The sequence below is a fragment of the Salvelinus fontinalis genome, chromosome 14, assembly GCF_029448725.1.
Source record: "Salvelinus fontinalis isolate EN_2023a chromosome 14, ASM2944872v1, whole genome shotgun sequence".
NCBI classification, from domain to species: Eukaryota; Metazoa; Chordata; class Actinopteri; order Salmoniformes; family Salmonidae; genus Salvelinus; species Salvelinus fontinalis.
Genome location: NC_074678.1, coordinates 31,039,230 through 31,059,303, shown reverse-complemented (window position 1 = coordinate 31,059,303; position 20,074 = coordinate 31,039,230). Strand labels below are relative to the sequence as shown.

Here is a 20,074-nt window from a genome sequence, read left to right as displayed (position 1 = left end):
GGTTGGACATATTGACCACCAGGAGACACTGCTGTGGCACTTTGATTCTGAACTGCCAGCGGAGCAATCACAGCTCCAATGCCATGACTTGGGAACTTAGGCACTATAAGAGAAAAATGTAATATAAGGGTCGCAGTGTTTGATTGACTTTGAATTGTGATTTCTTACAAAGCCAGGAGTCACATTAATTAAGTCACATTAATTAATGTCTTGTGCTGCCATGGACTTTCCATTTTTATTACAGTAGGCTACTCTTCAGGTACCTGTTTTGGTACTTGGGTATGGCCTTATCATTATTGGCTATTATCTAGTTAGGCCTACCTTTAGTTGTATTGAATTCTCTCACAAGGTCGTTGATGGCAAGAGTTGGATTTTCTGTGCCCAACATAGCAATGAAACATGTTACTTCAGTTTTCTCAACATATTTCATGATATTTTGTTTTTAAAAATGTAGTTATTCTCAACAAACATGTGTACCTGTCCTGAAGTGCAAGAGCTCGGCGAAGTAAAATGTAGCAAACTGTGAGATGGAATCTGGCCGTCTTTTCACCACGGACCGACTGAGGCCTTCCAAAAGAGTCATCAAGCCCTGGGGCACTTTGGCGGAATATCTGTAGGACATCTTTAACGGAAGATCACCTCGTTGAGATAATTCTCCTGAAGAGAAATATTATATAAATTAAATGAATCTAATATATCGGGCTATTACTTTATATAAGGAACACATCAGCTTCTGAGAATTTTTAATTTTAATTTCTACGTGCAACTATACAAGGTTGTCTGTGTTTTTCTGAAAAGTAGGCCTAGGTTAACTTACTCTACGAAAAAAACGTCCTCTTTTCTATTCCCGTATTCCAAATGCAAAGAAATATGTTGTCACATGAATTTACCAAGAGGTAACAATGGAATACGTCAGTAAACAATATACAGTATAAACATACAATTATGCAGTTCGTCATAATAACCGGCATGGCCCACGTGGGAAAGTCGTCAGAGTTTAAGATCACAATGCATGTAATCTGAAGTTGCCGCCACCACCTCCAAATGGTGCCAACTAATTATAGAATAGGGTCCGTTTTTCATATGGACATAAATTAAGCCACAAAACGGATGTTGTCAGCATAAAAGTGAAACAGCTCATTCGAAATGCAGGATTAATTGACAACACTTTATTGAACAGTATGTAGAGCTCTGACACCACATAGGAACAACTTCCTGTTACAATGTAACCATCTCCATCCACATAATCCTCCACAACAAAGTGGTATACATATGACATTTAACTCATTATTACATGTCATTCTAATATACTTTTCTCTTACAGCTGTGAACTTACTTTGTACCAGCACTTACTGGTCACACACTCAGTAGTCAAAATGTATACATCACACCACATCTTACATCCCTTTACACAATCACAGGAAAAGATGGGAGGTCAGTAACTGACTTTAGTGTAGATAAAACAATGTTCAAAAACAACCTTGAACATGAAAAAAAGAGTCCAACTTTAAAGGAAACATAGCATGTTGAAGCCTTCACAAGCCCTTTACCATATGGCCTATATAGATGTTTCAGAAATCATTCATAATAATATACCATGCTATATGAAGGGTGGCAAAGAGTTATTCAACATTTGACAAGCACCAGATGCAAAGACCGTTTATATCCCCCTTCATGTATACTGAACAGAAACATAAACGCAACATTTAACAATTTCAAAGATTTTACTGAGTTACAGTTCATAGAAGGAAATCACTCAATTGAAATAAATTCAATAGGCCCCAATCTATGGATTTCACGATTGGGCAGGGGCACAGCCATGGGTGGGCCTGGGAGGGCATAGGCCCATCCACTTGGGAGCCAGGTCCACCCACTGGGAAGCCAGGCCCAGCCATTCAGAATTAGTTTTTTCCCCACACATTAAGGCTATATTACAGAGACAAATACTCCTCAGCACCCCCCATCCCCCTCCTCAGACGATCCCGCACGTGAAGAAGCCGGATGTGGAGGTCCTGGGCTGGCGTGGTTACACAGGGTCTGCGGTTGTGAGGCCGGTTGCATGTACTGCCAAATTCTCTAAAACGACATTGGAGGCGGCTTATGGTAGAGAAATGAACATTAAATGATATGGCAAAAGCTTTGTTGGACATTCCTGCTGTAGGCATGCCAATTGCACGCTCTTTCAAAACTTGAGAAATCTGTGGCATTGTGTTGTGTGACAAAGCTGCACATTTTAGAGTGGCCTTTTATTGTACTCAGCACAAGGTTCACCTGTGGAATGATCATGCTGTTTAATCAGCTTTTTGATATGCCACACCTGTCAGGTGGATGGATGGTTTATCTTGGCAAAGGGGAAATGGTCACTAACAAGGATGTAAACAAATTTGTTCACAACATTTGAGAGAAATAAGCTTTTTGTGCGTACGGAACATTTCTGGGATCTTTTATTTCAGCTCATGAAAAATGGGACCAACACTTTACATATTGCGTTTATATTTTTGTTCAGTATAGTATGAATTAAAGAGTTTATATCACCCTTCATGTAGTATGAATTAAAGACTGTTTATATCACCTCTCATGTAGTATGAATTTGCTAATAAATGATTTGTGCTGTGTAGTGCTTGTGCTAAGCCTTCATAGCCTGGTTCCTCTAGGTTTCTTCCTAGGTTTTGGCCTTTCTAGGGAGTTTTTCCTAGCCACCGTGCTTCTACACCTGCATTGCTTGCTGTTTGGGGTTTTAGGCTGGGTTTCTGTATAGCACTTTGAGATATCAGCTGATGTACGAAGGGCTATATAAATAAATTTGATTTGATTTATAATTTGTTTATTTGTAAAGTGGGACTTGAAATAGCTCATCAAACTTCCAGTGTAAAATGAACAGACTCTTTTTGCTTTTTATTGCTTTGCCTTTTATTGCACCTCAGAGTGATTATAAAAAGAGTGATACAGTACCCTGCACTTTCAATTTAGTTGTAGACTGTCTTGAATGGTTCACTCGTTATCAGTGTGGCCTGATGATAGAAAAGCCCGATCAAACTAAAATGACAGAATATCAAACTTGAATGTCCAGTTTGAATAACTTAAATCCTATCGTGGTTATTACAATGCCTGTAGTTAATACGACCTTGTTGCATTTTGTTAAAAACCAGAGTAAATATGAATATAAATGTGTTCTGTGTCCTGATAAGGCTGTTGTCATCCAAAGTATCTCAGGAAAAAAAAAACATTCTCATTTATAGTACACAGCTGTAGAAAATAAGCTTTCAGGTCCCTGGGTTACTAATACCCCTGCACTTGTATGCATATTGTGCAGATCAATGCCCACTGCTTAGAAACTAAAATAAATAATGTTACTCTATAACATTGTTTGGACTAAAATTATGCTAAAATGTCACAATACATTTGGCTGTGCATATTACTTGTAAGCTATAATGTGAATGTCAGAAAAACATAACAGCAATTTCATACTATTCAGGATTCAAGGTACCGGACTCCAAAATGAAACGTTTTTACTGCTTAATGGTACGCGTTCCATGGCACGCTGCGTGATACAATACCACAAGGTAGCAGCCACTAAGTTCTTGTTCAATCATTTTTAGGGTTGTTGTCACTTTGACTTCACTATAACACTTTCTCATTGCAGAAAAATTACCTATTGATGAAAATGTTTGTTTGCTGCATGACAAGCAAAATTTGGCTATTTAATAAAAGACAAATTTCTGAGAAACCAGAGGAGAGAAGATAACTGTATGGATATTGGTCAATGAGAGGGTACTACAGCAGCAACAACTAATACATTCTAGAACCTTTGTCTTGCCTTGTCACATGAGGCAAACATACAATTTGACCACTTGATTATGGGTTATACTCAAACTAACAACTCTTCTACATGTCTTCCCAAGAATATGACAAGAACAAAAAGACAAAGTTTCCTACTGTTAACTGTACTATTACTACCTATGGTCAAGAAAACCTGAAATGGGAATAAGGTGTGCCTCTTCAAGAAGTTACTTGTATCCTATGGTCCACAGAATGGAAGGAGGGGTTGCAAGGCTAAAACCCCCCAAATACACTAGAATGGTATTGACTATGAAATTGTTGGTATTGACTATGAAATTGTTGGTATTGACTATGAAATTGTTGGTTTATTGTACTTGGATGTGTGTATAAGAAAATAAAAATGTGTCTGATGAGACTGACATACTGTGGTTTTGAATGGCTTTCAATGTATAGTAAAAGCCATGCTTCCCGTATCATCAAATGCACAGCTGGAGGCTGAGTTATCATTACATCAGTGGTCGGCGGGTCTTTGAGGTACCACTTCCTTCAGCGAGGCCATGGCTGAGTGTATGCGCACGTGAAGTCTGTTCTCAAAGTCATAGCCTGCATAATCCTCCTGTGGCAGAGCAAAGAAAACAATGACGAGCTCACAATCAGAATGGACTGTGTTAAGACAAAGGCTGTTTGTACCAGTAATTTCAAACAGGAAATCGCTAACTATTCATATATATATATAATCTGATGACTGAACCTTTGACTGAAGCAGAAAAGCTCTCCCTTTTCCCACCGTCTGGATAGAAACACAATGCAAAAAAAATATCATTAGTTTATTGAGAAAAATTCCTTAATTAAATGTTGAACACAAACACCCACATGCACATATTGTCTTGAGTTGAGATATCCTCACCTCTGGCTTGGCAAGCAGGACACATCCAAGCTCATAGCAGGAGTATGGCTGCACATAAGAGTTGGTCTGTCGACCAAACTCATCTCTGGCTGCCAGCTGGAACGACTAGATGTGAGGAGAAAGACCAAAGGAAAATCTAATGATATACAGTGTGTTCGGAAAGTATTTAGACCCCTTGGCTTTTTCCACATTGTTACATTACAGCCTTATTCTAAAATTGATTAAATATTTTTTTCTCCCTCATCAATCTACACACAATACCACATAATGACAAAGAAAAAACTGTTTTTTTTGCAAATGTATTAAAAATGAAAGCCTGAAATATCACATTTCACCTTTGGCAGCAATTACAGCCTTGAGTCTTCTTGGGTATGATACTACAAGCTTGGCACACCTGTATTTGGGGAATTTCTCCCATTCTTCTCTGCAGATCCTCTCAAGCTCGGTCAGGTTGGATGGGGAACGTCGCTGCACAGTCATTTCCAGGTCTCTCCAGAGATGTTCGATTGGGTTCAGTCCGGGCTCTGGCTGGGCCACTCAAGGACATTTAGAGACTTCTACCGAAGCCACTCCTGGAGCAGGTTTTCATCAATGATCTCTCTGTACTTTTCTCCGTTCATCTTTCCCTTGATCCTGACTAGTCTCCCAGTCCCTGCCACTGAAAAACATCCCCACAGCATGATGCTGCCACCACCATTCTTCACCATAGGGATGGTGCCAGGTTTCCTCCAGGCGTGACACTTGGCATTGACGCCAAAGAGTTCAATCTTGTTCAATCTTGACCAGAGAAGATTGTTTCTCATGGTCTGAGAGTCTTTAGGTGCCTTTTGGCAAACTCCAAGCGGGCTGTCATGTGCCTTTTACAGAGGAGTGGCTTCCATCTGGCCACTCTACCATAAAGGCCTGATTAGTGGAGTGCTGCAGAGATGGTTGTCATTCTGGAAGGTTCTCCCATCTCCACAGAGGAACTCTGGAGTTCTGTCAGAGTGACCATCGGGCCCTAATCAAAGCCCTTCGTCCCCGATTGCTCAGTTTGGCCAGGCGGCAACCAAGAGTATTGGTGGTTCCAAACATTTTACATTTAAAAATGATGGAGGCCACTGTGTTCTTGGGGACTTTCAATGTTGTGCCTCAACACAATCCTGTCTTGGAGCTCTACGGACAATTTCTTCGACCTTATGGCTTGGTTTTTGCTCTGACATAAACTGTTAACTGTGGGACCTTATATAGACAGGTGTGCCTTTCCAAATCATGTCCAATCAATTGAATGTACCACAGGTGGACTCCAATCAAGTTGTAGAAACATCTCAAGGATGATCAATGGAAACAGGATGCACCAGAGTTCAATTTTGAGTCTCATAGCAAAGGGTCTGAATACTTATGTAAATAAGGTATTACTGCGTTTTATTTTTTATACATTTTCAACAATTTATAAACACCTGTTTTCGCTTTGTCATTGTATGTAGATTGATGAGTTAAAAAAAAATGTAAATCCATTTTAGAATAAGGCTGTAACGTAACAAAATGTGGAAAAAGTCAAGGGGTCTGAATACTTTATGATTCACTGTAATTCAGCACAAATACCTAGATAATGAATAACTACTAAGTGCTTAATTGTTTGTACTGGCATATGATAATATAATGATAGTACAATCATGTGCTTAGGTACAAATGATCTAATTACCTGGATAGCATCTTTATTATTTCCATGGCATTTGTGAATGGAACCAAGAAGGAGGTTTTTCAGACCCCTGCACGATGCGTCATCCACACTCTGTAACACTAAAAAGAGAGGGAACGATGTCTTAAACACAGAAATTGTACAATACTTTACAATCTGTTAGTACAGTGGTTAGCACCCCACTGTGTCATAGGAAACTCCTTAACTAATTGATTCAGGCCTCCCGAGTGGCGCTGTGGTCTAAGGCACTGCATCGCAGTGCTAGGTGTGCCACTAGAGATTCTGGGTTTGAGTCCAGGCTCTGTCGCGATCGGGAGACCCATGGGGCGGCACACAATTTGTCCAGTGTCGTCCGGGTTAGGGGAGGGTTTGGCCGGCAGGGATGTCCGTGTCCCATCACGTACTGGTGGGCCGGGTGCAGTGCACGCTGACACGGTCGCCAGGTGTACGGTGTTTCCTCCGACACATTGGTGCGGCTGGCTTCCGGGTTAAGTGGGCTTTGTTTCAAGAAGCAGTGCGGTGCGGCTTGGTTGGGTTGTGTTGCGGAGGACGCACGGCTCTCGACCTTGACTTCTCCCGAGTCCGTACGGAAGTTGCAGAGATGAGAGAAGACTAACTACCAATTGGATACCACGAAATTGGGGAGAAAACAGGGTAAAAAAAGAAAAGAAAAGAGATTCAGTCTTCTCTCTAGGAAGCATTTAAGAATTTCATCTTTTTTGATAGTGTAATAGAAAGCTTGTGCCTGTTGTATTGCTGTTTAGATATGATGACATGTAAAGGATGATAAAGGTTCGGAAAAGCTCTAGCCCTTACCCTGATTCATGAGCTGCAGTTTGGAGGAGGAGCAGTTGGGCAGAGCCTTCCACAGGTACAGCACCTCTATGACTCCCAGAATGCACAGTTCTCTGGTGGGAGACATCTTCCTCAGTCTCTCCGCCTGCAGTAGGGTGAGGCAGAGAGGCCAAGGAAGAGAAACGGAGAGGATTCATGGTTATTAGTTTCACAAAGAGTGGATAAAGACATGGTAAATACACTTAGATGAAAATGACCCACCCGCTTGAGGGCAAACTGCTCAATCTGGTTGTTCTTCCTCTTGAACAGTTTCTGGACATCTTTGAAGACACACTTGGCACCATCCAAGTCCCCTGCAGCTCCCTGACATACTGTACAGAGGGGGGGGGGGGGGGGGTTTAAAGTGTGAGATAACTTTGAGAAGATGAATATGAAATGATGACGATCGATCAATGCTCCACAGGTTCCTGGGCAGTGGCTCTCTCACCTCCAGTCAGGTAGGCATAGTAACACTGTGACCACCGGGACTCATTCTTCAGCCTCTCAAATGACCTGAATGCATCCTCAAAGTTCATCTCTATCATACTGCACCAGCCTGAAATCAAGACAAGACAAATAGGTACAACAGATGGATTTGTCTCTCAGTGACTGTAAACAGTACATGATAAGTGTTTGCATGTCTGGGTGCTCATTTGAAGTTGGCATGCATGTATGTGAGGTTAACAAGTACCGATTTCATAGAGACACACGTGCTGGATCTCTCTTTGGTCTGATGCCAGCTCTAGTGCATCATGGAAGGACACCAGCGCACTGTTAATTTGGCACTGGAGATAGATGAGATATAGATGAGATGGAGATAGCACACAACTCATCACTTGACACAATTACAAGCTACAACAACTTACTGTCCTGTACAACACTAAGTGGCAACATACTGTTATTTAACCTTCAGATGACCCCATGCTCACCTCTAACCTCTGAACACGTCCTTTAAAGAACATGAAGAGGGAGGAATTGGGGTAGACCACAGCCTTCCTCTGCAGAATGGCCTTGGCTTCCTCCAGGCCTGCCTGAGTGTCAGAACCATCCAGTGCAAAAAAGGGCATCACTACTGTGTGGTACCACAGGAGGGCCAACCTGGGCAGGGAAGAGAGAGACGTAAACGGTTTGTTTGAATGACAATTTAAGATATTTTTTATAAATATTGATTACAGTACATTCAAGTTCTTAGATAGTTAACATGCAACAAGGTTTCCTTTCTTGTCGAATTAGAGCTTTGTAAAGATGCCATATAGAACAAAACCCCACTGCAGTAATTTGGTAAAACACCATCTAAATTTCATAAATAGCAAATTGTAGTTTGTTTCAGGGCCATTTTTCACCACTAGACATTCTAATAAGCATGGGCATGATTATTGCTATTCTTAGATCGACTAGTCATCATAAGTCACCACTCAACTGCCACTGAGAGCATGCAATTGTACTCAATATGTCCCCAATTCTCTATGACTTCAAATGTTACAAACACCTGTCCCTGGTTCCCAGTATTATACACAGAATAAATACGCCATGGTTATAATATGCAACTGTGATGCTCTATGAGATATGACAAAACAGATGGCCATGTATGAAACAGCAAGAACAAGAACTTTGCCAAGAGCTGGGAAAGAGATGAGCTGAAACACATCATGCAGAGTAACAACACATCATCCCAAATCAAAATCAAGACCTGCGCTCTGCTTTTCTTTCAAATGATGACATCATATCTACAGTGCCTTCAGAAAGTATTCACCCCCTTTACTTTCCACATTATGTTGTGTTACAGCCTGATTTTTCAATTGATTACATTGAGATTTTGTGTCACTGATCTACACACAATACCCTACAATGTCTAAATGGAATTTTGTTTGTAGAAAATGTTAGAAATTAATAAATTCAAAGAAACTGTCTTGAGTCAATAAGTATTCAAAACCTTTGTTATTGCAAGCCTAAATAAGTTCAGGAGTAAAAATGTGCTGAACAAATCACATAATAGGTTGCATTGACTCATTCTGTGTTCAATATTTTTTTATGAATACCGTATCTCTGTACCCCACACATACAATTATCTGTAAGGTCCCTCAATCGAGTAGTGAATTTCAAGCACAGATTCAACCACAAAGACCAGGGAGGTTTTTACAATGGATCGCAAAAAAGGGCTTAGAGACTCTTAGAGAAAGGTGCTTCTACAAAGTATTGTCCCAGGGGTATGAATACTTATGTAAATTAGATATTTCTGTATTTATTTTCAATCAATTTGCAAAAAACATGTGTTCAGTTTGTCATTAAGGGATATTGTGTGTAGGTGGGTGTGAGAAAAAACGTATTTTATAAATGTTTTAATTCAGGCTGTAACACAACAAAATGTGGAATAAATCAAGGGGTATGAAAACTTTCTGAAGGCACCGTACATATATCAGCTCATTCAAGCAGTAAAAAGAACTGACAGTGACCTGAACAATATGAACATTATCCCTTTGCTTGAATGTCATTCCCTTCAACTACTACACTGAACAAAAATATAAACTCAACATGTAGTGTTGGTCCCATGTTTCAAGAGCTGATATAAAAGATCCCAAAAATGTTCCATACGCACAAAAAGCTTATTTCTCTCAAATTTTGGGCGCAAATTTGTTTACATTTACATTTAAGTCATTTAGCAGACACTCTTATCCAGAGCGACTTACAAGTACATACATTCTTACTTTTTTCTTACTGGCCCCCCGTGGGAATCGAACCCACAACCCTGGCGTTGCAAGCGCCATGCTCTACCTACTGAGCCACACGTTACATCCCTGTTAGTGGGCATTTCTCCTATGCCAAGATAATCCATCCACCTGACAGGTGTGGCATATCAAGAAGCTGATTAAACAGCATGATCACTACACAGGTGAACTTTGTGCTGGGGACAATAAAAGGCCACTCTAAAATTTGCAGTTTTGTCACACAGATGTCTCAAGTTTTGAGGGAGCATGCAATTGGCATGCTGACTGCAGTAATGTCCACCAGAGCTGTTGCCAGATAATTTAATGTTCATTTCTCTACCATAAGCCGCGTCCAATATCGTTTTAGAGATTTTGGCAGTACATCCAACCGGCCTCACAACCGCAGACCACGTGTAACCACTCCAGCTCTATGCAAAGGAGATGTGTCACACAGGATGAGGCAAATGGCGCTCACACCAGATACTGACTGGTTTTCTGATCCACGCCCCTACCTTTTTTAAAAGGTATCTGTGACCAACAGATGATTATCTGTATTCTAATTATGTGAAATCAATAGATTAGGGCCTAATGAATTTATTTCAATCGACTGATTCCCTTATATGAAGTGTAACTCAGTAAAATCTTAGAAATTGTTGTTGGGTTTTTATTTAGTGTAGTAAGTCTCTCTCTCTCTCTCTCTCTCTCTCTCAAAAGTGATGTAGTACTCATACTCACGTAGCTAGTGGGGCCTTCATGTCCTTACTCTCACTGGCATACATGAGGGAGGACAAACCCTGGAGACGGTCACCAGGGAAACCCAGCAGGTTGATGATCTTGAGTAGGTGTGGTGGTACCATGGAGATGCAGAGGTGAAAGAGGCCGTAGCCGAAGCTGACGGAGCCCTTGAGCCGGTCCAGGGCCTCTTCAGTCACAGCGCCCTCCACTGGGGAGTTGTGATTGGCCTGGTCTGAGGACAGATCCTCCTCATGGGAGGGAAAGCGCCTCACACAGGTCTCCTGCAGCTGACTGATGTCACTGTGGCACTTATTGTACATCTTCCAGGCCTTACGGAGGATCCAGCCTCCCTTGATGTATGCTGTTGAGGAGAAGATACTGTAAGAGGCAGTCCAGTGGAGATGGAAAGTTAAATCCAGTTAACTCTCATGAATCCTATTTTACTTGTTTTCCAAAATCAGTAGACTGGTATTAATCATATCACATTATAGAATAGAAAATGTATCCTAAAGAATTTTGTTAAGATCCATTTTGCATTACAGTTGTTATTGAATGATTGTGGATTCAACAAATTATACATTACATGAGAGCTCCTGCTTGACGAAGGAAAGCACAGCAAGGTAGACCTGGCAGTCGGCCACAATGATCTGTCGCTGCAGGCGGTCCACAACCACGACCGCTGACCTCTGGGGTTCCAACTGACAGACAGAAACACACAGCAGTCTGGTCATTATCTGATCAACTCTCAACTAAACCATCAGCCAGTCCAGCTATGCAATGAAGAAGCCCCCTGTGTTGATCATAAACAGGTCTGCATTCTATTTCTTCATTCTATTTCAGAGAGTTACACCAATTACATTTAGTGTGGGTTTGACATGATCTCATAGTTGCCAATATCACTCTCAATGTAGAAGATTGTTAACAAAGATATTGTTTCCATTTTGGCTTTGATTATTGATACTGAAACAGCTGGCAACAATTATGTTGTTTAACTTCTTATGGCTGGGGGCGCTATTTTCACGTTCAGATGAAAAGCATGCCCAGAGTAAACTGCCTGCTACTCAGGCCCAGAAGCTAAGATATGCATATTATTAGTATATTTGGATAGAAAACACTCTGAAGTTTCTAAAACTGTTTGAATGATGTCTGTGAGTATAACAGAACTCATATGGCAAGCAAAAACCTGAGAAAAAATCTAACCAGGAAGTGGGAAAACTGAGGTTTGTAGATTTTCAAGTATTTACCTATCCAAGATACAGTGTAAATTTGGTCCGATTGCATTTCCTAAGGCTTCCACTAGATGTCAACAGTCTTTAGAACCTTGTTTCAGGCTTGTACTGTGAAGGGGGAAATAATAAGAGCTGTTTGACTAAGGGGTCTGGCAGAATGCCATGAGCTAAGTCACGTGCGCAGCCATGAGAGCGAGCTGCGTTCCCTTTAATTTCTAAAGACAAAGGAATTGTCCGGTTGGCATATTATTGAAGATTTATGATAAAAACATACTAAAGATTGATTCTATACATCGTTTGACATGTTTCTACGAACTGTAATGGAACTGTTTTGACTTTGTTTGGACTAAGTGCCGGCGCCTTGTGAATTTGGATTTGTGAACTAAACGCACGAACAAAAAGGAGCTATTTGGACATAAATGATGGACTTTATCGAACAAAACAAACATTTATTGTGGAACTGGGATTCCTGGGAGTGCATTCCGATGAAGATCATCAAAGGTAAGTGAATATTTATAATGCTATTTCTGACTTCTGTTGACTCCACAACATGGCGGTATCTGTATGGCTTGTTTTGGTGGCTGAGCGCTGTACACAGATTATTCCATGATGTGCTTTCGCTGTAAAGCTTTTTTGAAATCTGACACAGTCGTTTCATTAAGGAGAAGTATATCTTTAATTCCATGCATAACACTTGTATTTTCATCAACATCCAAAATCACTGGATGTTTTGGAAGCAAAACATTACTGAACATAACGCGCCAATGTAAACTGAGATTTTTGGATATAAATATAAACTTTATCGAACAAAACATACATGTATTGTGTAACATGAAGTCCTATGAGTGCCATCTGATGAAGATCAAAGGTTAGTGATTAATTTTATCTCTATTTCTGCTTTTTGTGACTCCTCTCTTTGGCTGGAAAATGGCTGTGTTGTTTTGTGCCTAGGCACTGACCTAACATAATCGCATGGTATGCTTTCGTCGTAGCCTTTTTGAAATCGGACACTGTGGTGGGATTAACAAGAAGTTTATCTTTAAAACGGTGTATAATACTTGTATGTTTGAGGAATTTTAATAATGAGATTTCTGTTGTTTGAATTTGGCGCCCTGCACTTTAACTGGCTGTTGTGAAATCGATCCCGTTAACGGGATTTCAGCCATAAGAAGTTAACTGACAGCCGAAATCAAGACAGAACTATGCATCCTACATTACCAATGTTGGGATATCCTAAACATGAATGCTCCATGTAAATTAAACATGTGTCTGCCTGCCTGCCTGCTTATCTGCCTGTAATCAGTCGTCCACTCACGCTCTTCTTGATTTTGTTCCTGATTGTCTCTATGACGCCAGCGTTGTCACTCTCACACAGCTTCTCCGTGGTTCTCAGGTCGTCACACGCCGTCTGCATCTTCTCCTCCTCAAAGGTCATCATGGCATTCTGCAACGTCACACATACACATTGGAGCTTTTCAGCTAACGCTGGCACAGTGAAAACACTCATGCAATGAATTAAAACAATAAGGACCAGATTGAATTAATAATAAGACCAGATTGAGCTTTCATTGGGGTGTATTGGCCACAGGTGTGTTGTAATCGGACTGAAGGAGGGTTATAACACAGGGGTTACACAATGCTTTCACAAAGCTGGCTCAGTACAAAGAGCCCTTTCTAGGCCACAGCACATGGAACACAGTGACATTGGCACAGACCATGGAACTGACCCTGTGTATAGCTTACTTACTTTCTCGTGTTCTACTTATTTCAATTTCTTGTGTGTTTTTGTTCTAGTTTATTTTATAGTACTACTGATATTGATTACTTTGATTACTGCATTGTTGGGAAAGAGCTTGCAAGAAAGGCGTTTCACTGTACTTGTGCACCTGACAATAAAACTAGAAATTTGAACTTGAAACATCGGAACCCTATTGTGTGTATCTGTGTGTTACACAGTGACATCAGGATTGTATGTGTGTGTTACGTGTGAGAGCCACACTGTTTGGTCAACAATCTCTTGTTCAGTTGCCTTTTATCACACTGTCAGTCAGAGAACATTTACTTGAATACGTAACTGGAGCGTTTCCAGAACCCCAGAGAGGAAGTCATGAAATAAATCTACTGATTAGTAGATACAGTTGAAGTCGGAAGTTTACATACACCTCAGACAAATACATTTAATCTCAGTTTTTCACAATTCCTTACATTTAATCCTAGTAAACATTCCCTGTCTTAGGTCAGTTAGGATCACCACTATTTTAAGAATGTGAAATGTCAGAAAATTAGAGAGAATGATTTATTTCAGCTTTTATTTCTTTCATCACATTCCCAGTGGGTCAGAACTTTACATACACTCAATTAGTATTTGGTAGAATTGCCTATAAATTGTTTAACTTAAGACAAATGTTTTGGGTAGCATTCCACAAGCTTCCCACAATAAGTTGGGTGAATTTTCACCCATTCCTCCTGACAGAGCTGGTGTAACTGAGTCAGGTTTGTAGGTCTCCTTGCTTGCACACGCTTTTTCAGTTCTGCCCACAAATTTTCTATAGGATTGAGGTCAGGGCTTTGTGATGGCCACTCCAATACCTTGACTTTGTTGTCCTTAAGCCATTTTGCCACAACTTTGGAAGTATGCTTGGGGTCATTGTCCATTTGGAAGACTCATTTGCGACCAAGCTTTAATTTCCTGACTGATGTCTAGAGATGTTGCTTCAATATATCCACATAATTGTCCTCCCTCATGATGCCATCTATTTTGTGAAGTGCACCAGTCCCTCCTGCAGCAAAGCCCCCCCACAACATGATGCTGCCACCCCCGTGCTTCACGGGTGGGATGGTGTTCTTCGGCTTGCAAGCCTCCCCCTTTTTCCTCCAAACTTAACGATAGTCATTATGGCCAAACAGTTCTATTTTTGTTTCATCAGACCAGAGGACATTTCTCCAAAAAGTACGGTCTTTGTCTCCAAGTGCAGTTGCAAACCGTAGTCTGGCTTTTTTATGGCGGTTTTGGAGCAGGTGGTTGAAGATATCCCTCTAGTGGTGTAGGGGGCTGTGCTTTGGCAAAGTGGGTGGGGTTATATCCTGCCTGTTTGGCCCTGTCCGGGGGTATCGTCGGATGGGGCCACAGTTTCTCCCAACCCCTCCTGTCTCAGCCGCCAGTATTTATGCTGCAATAGTTTGTGTCGGGGGTCTAGGGTCAGTCTGTTATATCTGGAGTATTTCAAATGTCTTGTCCAGTGTGAATTTAAGTATGCTCTCTCTAATTCTTTCTCTCTCTCGGAGGACCTGAGCCCTAGGACCATGCCTCAGGACTACCTGGCCTGATGACTCCTTGCTGTCCCCAGTCCACCTGGCCGTGCTGCTGCTCCAGTGTTAACTGTTCTGCCTGCGGCTACGGAACCCTGACCTGTTCACCGGGCGTGCTACCTGCCCCAGACCTGCTGTTTTCAACTCTATAGAGACAGCAGGAGCGGTAGAGATACTCTGAATGATCGGCTATGAAAAGCCAACTGACATTTACTCCTGAGGTGCTGACCTGTTGCACCCTCGACAACCACTGTGATTATTATTATTTGACACTGCTGGTCATCTATGAACATTTGAACATCTTGGCCATGTTCTGTTATAATCTCCACCCGGCACAGCCAGAAGAGAACTGGCCACCCCTCATAGCCTGGTTCCTCTCTAGGTTTCTTCCTAGGTTCTGGCCTTTCATGGGAGTTTTTCCTAGCCACCGTGCTTCTACACCTGCATTGCTTGCTGTTTGGGGTTTTAGGCTGGGTTCCTGTACATCACGTTGTGACATCAGCTGATGTAGGCTTTATAAATAGATTTGATTGATTGATTGGATATAGATACTTTTGTACCTGTTTCCTCCAGTATCTTCACAAGGTCCTTTGCTGTTGTTCTGGGATTGATTTGCACTTTCGCACCAAAGTACGTTTATCTCTAGGAGACAGAACGCGTCTCTTTCCTGAGTGGTATGATGTCTGCATGGTCCCATGGTGTTTATACTTGTGTACCATTGTTTGTACGGATGAACGTGGTACCTTCAGACATTTGGAAATTGCTCCCAAGGATGAACCAGACTTGTGGAGGTCTACAATTTTCTTTCTGAGGTCTTGGCTGATTTCTTTTGATTTTCCCATGATGTCAAGCAAAGAGGCACTGAGTTTGAAGGTAGGCCTTGAAATACATCCACAGGTACACCTCCAATTGACTCAAATGATATGAATTAGCCTATCAGAACCTTCTAAAGCCATGACATCATTTTCTGGAATGTTCCAAGCTGTTTAAAGGCACAGTCAACTTAGTGTATGTAAACTTCTGACCCACTGGAATTGTGATACAGTGAGTTAATAGTGAAATAATCTGTCTGTAAACAGTTGTTGGAAAAATGACTTGTTCATGCACAAAGTAGATGTCCTAACCGACTTGCCAAAACTATAGTTTGTTAACAAGAAATTTGTGGAGTGGTTAAAAAACAAGTTTTAATGACTCCAACCTAAGTGTATGTAAACTTCCGACTTCAAATGTACATACAGAATGCAGTGTATGCCTCCACCCTTTTAAATATGTGGTTTGCTTTTCAGATTATTTAAATGATCTATCATTAGTGCAACTATGAGGCCCTCTATGCATCAGTGGTCCTTTTACTGATGCATTATCCTTCCAGGCGTTTTGTTGCATGGGAGGGGAGAGGAGAATGAAGTCATCTCTGGCTTCATGGTGCTCCAACTCTGACATGAGGGGCAGTGACAGGGGGATTTTGTTTTGTGACCATGTTACGGAAAATCTGTTGCCTTCTCTCTCTTTTCCCCGACTGACTAATATAGTGTCAAACATCACTACAAAGAGAGTGATAGTCTCCACAGCTAAATTATTTTGATGAGTTGAAGATGCATCCATTATGGTAATAGTTGAAAATGAGGGGAAATGGACAATAGTGGGCATGATGATGTAATCCATTCACAAATTGGGTCGAGTCAAGTCTTGACACATCTAACTCACTGAATGCACTGTATGGTGTAATGTCACACACTAACATTGTTAGGATGAGTCATTTAATTAGCCCTGTCTCTCTTAGCTTGCATGCTTGTGGCGATGTCATGAGAGAGAATGTCAGTAGAGGTAGGATGTGAGCCATCTCCAGGAAAACAACCAAAGGGTAACGGCAACACATCTGTACTGTAGCCAAGATGCAGTCTGAGGAAACTCACCAGGAAGCTGACAAAACTGGCCCCAAAGCTCATCAGTGGACTGTGAGTCCTGAATGGAAGGGAGAGATAGACACATTAAGGACGGAAAGTATGGAGAAGATCACAAAAATAATATAATACTTACGAAGTGGGTGAGTGATAGAGACAGTTACTTCGGCCTAATACCAAACATAATTCAAGAAAGCAGGGGAAATAGTAGCCAGTGAATGTTGAGTATCGACTAAGAGGAAAAGGTATGTTACTAAGGAAACGAACTAAAGGTAAAGATCATAATTGATTATCAAAAATCATTCTTCAAATTGGTATAAAATAACCATGAACATCTTAGTCACTAGATATGTTTTCCCACAAAGTGCTCTACAGAGAGGGACATTCAGTCCTTTGTTTCAGCATCATCAGCGACTCATGGAGGGAGAGAGGCTTGATTATCCAGGGAGCTAAAATTAGCACAGTAAGTGGAAGTTTCTCCTGTTGGCACAAACATAGCTGGATTGCTGTGAGTGCAGTGCACTATCCTTCCATTTCTCAGTCACCATTACCCCTTCAACTGTTTGGAATGTCAGTGCCAGCATGTAGCACATAACCTAGTATTTCAGTTCTTGTTTGGGGGTGTGGGGGGGGGGGGGGGGGGGGTAGGCTATGGAGGGGGATAGTTTGAAGAGACAAGGCTGGATTTAAATTTAGACTTTCATTAGCCTATATTGTACGCTCTCTGCCTGTTTCATTACAGTATGTTACACCAACTCAATAACATTAATCTGCAGCTTTAAGAGGAAATAAAGGGTAAAGCAAATAATACATAATCATAATCACAAGTGCAAACAGGCTAAACATTTCAAATAAAACTATGCCTAACCATGGTCATGCACTGTTTGGCACCAGTGTGTTCTACCAAAGAGAACAAACTGTCTTTGTGTTTTGGACTTTAGTTGGACAGTGTGTTTGGGGAATTACTGATGCAATTGGCCACTGAGATTATAATACTTTAATGATACCAAAGCCTTGTATACGCCTAAAATATAAAATAGCCTGTATGGCTCTAATAGCTACGATCTCAAAGGAAATATGCTGAGCTCTGATGTTTTATCAATATTTCTGTCCAACCTTCAATTTGCTGGGTGGTACATTTGCATAAAATACCATGTGAATATTTAATAATGATGCAAGGTTATCTGTCATGATTAGATAGGTGCAGCATATTGCTTTACCTACATATGATCATATAATAGGCTAAGTTTTATGAAATTATGAAGGCCAGGAAGAATATCTCACCTATATTTTCTGAAAAGCTCGTTGCTTTCCTTGAATCCGTTGTTGAGAAGCATGTTGATACCTTGAAGAGCGAGCTCAGCGTCGTCTATATGTTCAGCTTTTTCCTCTACCTGCTGGGACTGCCCCTGGGACTGCTCCGGGCCCGCCATTGTTTATGCCTATCGTCTGCTTCTATATAATTAATATATTCAATACAGGCCAAAATGTGGTTCCAAAATTATTCTTCCCTGTAGACTATCCCACCTTGGTTATTGATGATGACACTGTGCCGGCATATCCTTTCGGACAAAATTCTGAAGGTATCACACCAGTGCAGCGATAAACCTCTTCAGAAGGCGACGCAAATTGGCCACCGGTAAATTAATCCTCGGCGCGCATCCGAGTTTCGTGCAAATGCACACAATGCACCCTTTACATGCTATTTCTAAGATTAAAATAGGTATACATTCATTTAGACATAGCTGTTCTTCCTGGTAATTTACAATGTGCTAGCTGGTCGTCATCATATTTGCAATGCACAAAGTCAAAGTCTCCTCAGCTTGCTGTGTTTTATGCTATTACATAACAAGAAGAAAGGGCTGTTTAGCTTTTTTGTCTGACCCACGCAATGATTGTCGTCAGTCGAAAAACTGATTGTCGTCATAACGTATAGCATAGCGCATCTCTAGTAGGAGGTTTCAAAGATGAAGCCTGCTGTGGTAAATCAGAAACCTGCCATCGCACTGTGTGCTGGCCCAGCTTCCCCTGCCTGCTGGCTATTCCTCTCATCAGTACCCTTTCCTATGTCCTGCTCTGCCCCCCTACTCAGAGCAAATTTGATGACAGCAACAACCTTTCACCTCACAGCCAGCCAATAGGCGCGAGAATCAGAACAACAACAGTGAACTGTCACATCCAATGGTCCAACCCAACCAGGGGTCACATCAGATCAAAGGCTACACACGCCTCACAATCCTCAGCGTTGAAAGGCAGTGGCGTGTATTCACGGATGCCAAGGGAAGCCAGGCTTCCCCCCAAAATTAACTAATATATATACAGTGGGCTCCAAAATTACTGGCGCCCCTGACTGGCAATGCACAAACAATACTTAAAAAAATATAAACAATATAATTATAGAGATAAACTCAAAATACCAACATGTGAGAAATACTGTACTTTATTAATGTTCCAATGGAACCCACCAAAATCATACAATTATTTAATGCAAAATACATTTCACCAAAATCAAGGTTTCATAATTATTGGCACTCCTCATTTAGTACTTAGTGCAACCATCTATGGCAAGGATAACAGCATGGAGTCTTTTCCTGTAATGTTTGACAAGGTTAAGGAACAAATTTGGAGGGATTTTGGACCATTCCTCATTGCAGATCCTTTCAAGATCCTTCACATTCTTGGGTTTGCACTTATCAACTGCCCTCTTCAACTCAGCCCACAGGTTTTCGATTGGATTGAGGTCCAACGACTGAGATGGCCATGTCAGAACAGTGATTTTGTTGTCACAGAACCATTTCTGTGTGGATCTTGACGTATGTTTTGGGTCATTGTCTTGTTGGGAAGTCCACCTACGGCCAAGTCCCAGCCTTCTGGCAGAGGCAACCAGATTGTCAGCCAAAATTGCCTGATACTTGGTGGAATTCATTATGCCATCAATCTTAACAAGTGCCTCTGGACCTCTGGAATTAAAACAGCCCCAAAACATCACTGAC

General features: G+C 41.2%; 1 protein-coding gene across 2 annotated transcripts; it reads right to left on the bottom strand.

Annotated features, from left to right (window-relative positions):
* Nucleotides 1–1,149: 1,149 nt before the first annotated feature.
* LOC129810617 (tetratricopeptide repeat protein 39C-like) lies at nt 1,150–19,150 on the bottom strand. Of its 2 annotated transcripts, none has more exons than XR_008752753.1 (15): nt 18,366–19,149; nt 17,094–17,142; nt 13,187–13,315; nt 11,226–11,340; nt 10,643–11,003; nt 8,132–8,300; nt 7,894–7,987; nt 7,651–7,758; nt 7,425–7,534; nt 7,185–7,308; nt 6,372–6,469; nt 4,688–4,792; nt 4,532–4,570; nt 4,205–4,396; nt 1,150–2,076 (listed from the first exon to the last, which is right to left on the bottom strand). XR_008752753.1 is itself a non-coding variant. In XM_055861307.1 (15 exons), exons 1-14 carry the CDS (start codon nt 18,512–18,514, stop codon nt 4,292–4,294), a joined length of 1,755 nt encoding a protein of 584 aa, XP_055717282.1. In that variant the 5' UTR covers nt 18,515–19,150; the 3' UTR covers nt 1,150–2,076; nt 4,291. The 2 variants fall into 2 exon arrangements, 1 of the variants encoding a protein (XP_055717282.1); XM_055861307.1 differs by having other exon boundaries at nt 4,291–4,396; nt 18,366–19,150.
* Nucleotides 19,151–20,074: the final 924 nt, after the last annotated feature.

Excerpts from the sequence above, each read along its gene's own strand:
- LOC129810617 (XM_055861307.1), bottom strand. The coding sequence starts at position 18,514 with ATGGCGGGCCCGGAGCAGTCCCAGGGGCAGTCCCAGCAGGTAGAGGAA. Across the intron at positions 13,316-17,093 it reads CCAGTTTTGTCAGCTTCCTG|AATGCCATGATGACCTTTGA; the intron begins GTGAGTTTCCTC and ends GTGACGTTGCAG. Across the intron at positions 4,571-4,687 it reads TCCTGCTTGCCAAGCCAGAG|ACGGTGGGAAAAGGGAGAGC; the intron begins GTGAGGATATCT and ends GTTTCTATCCAG.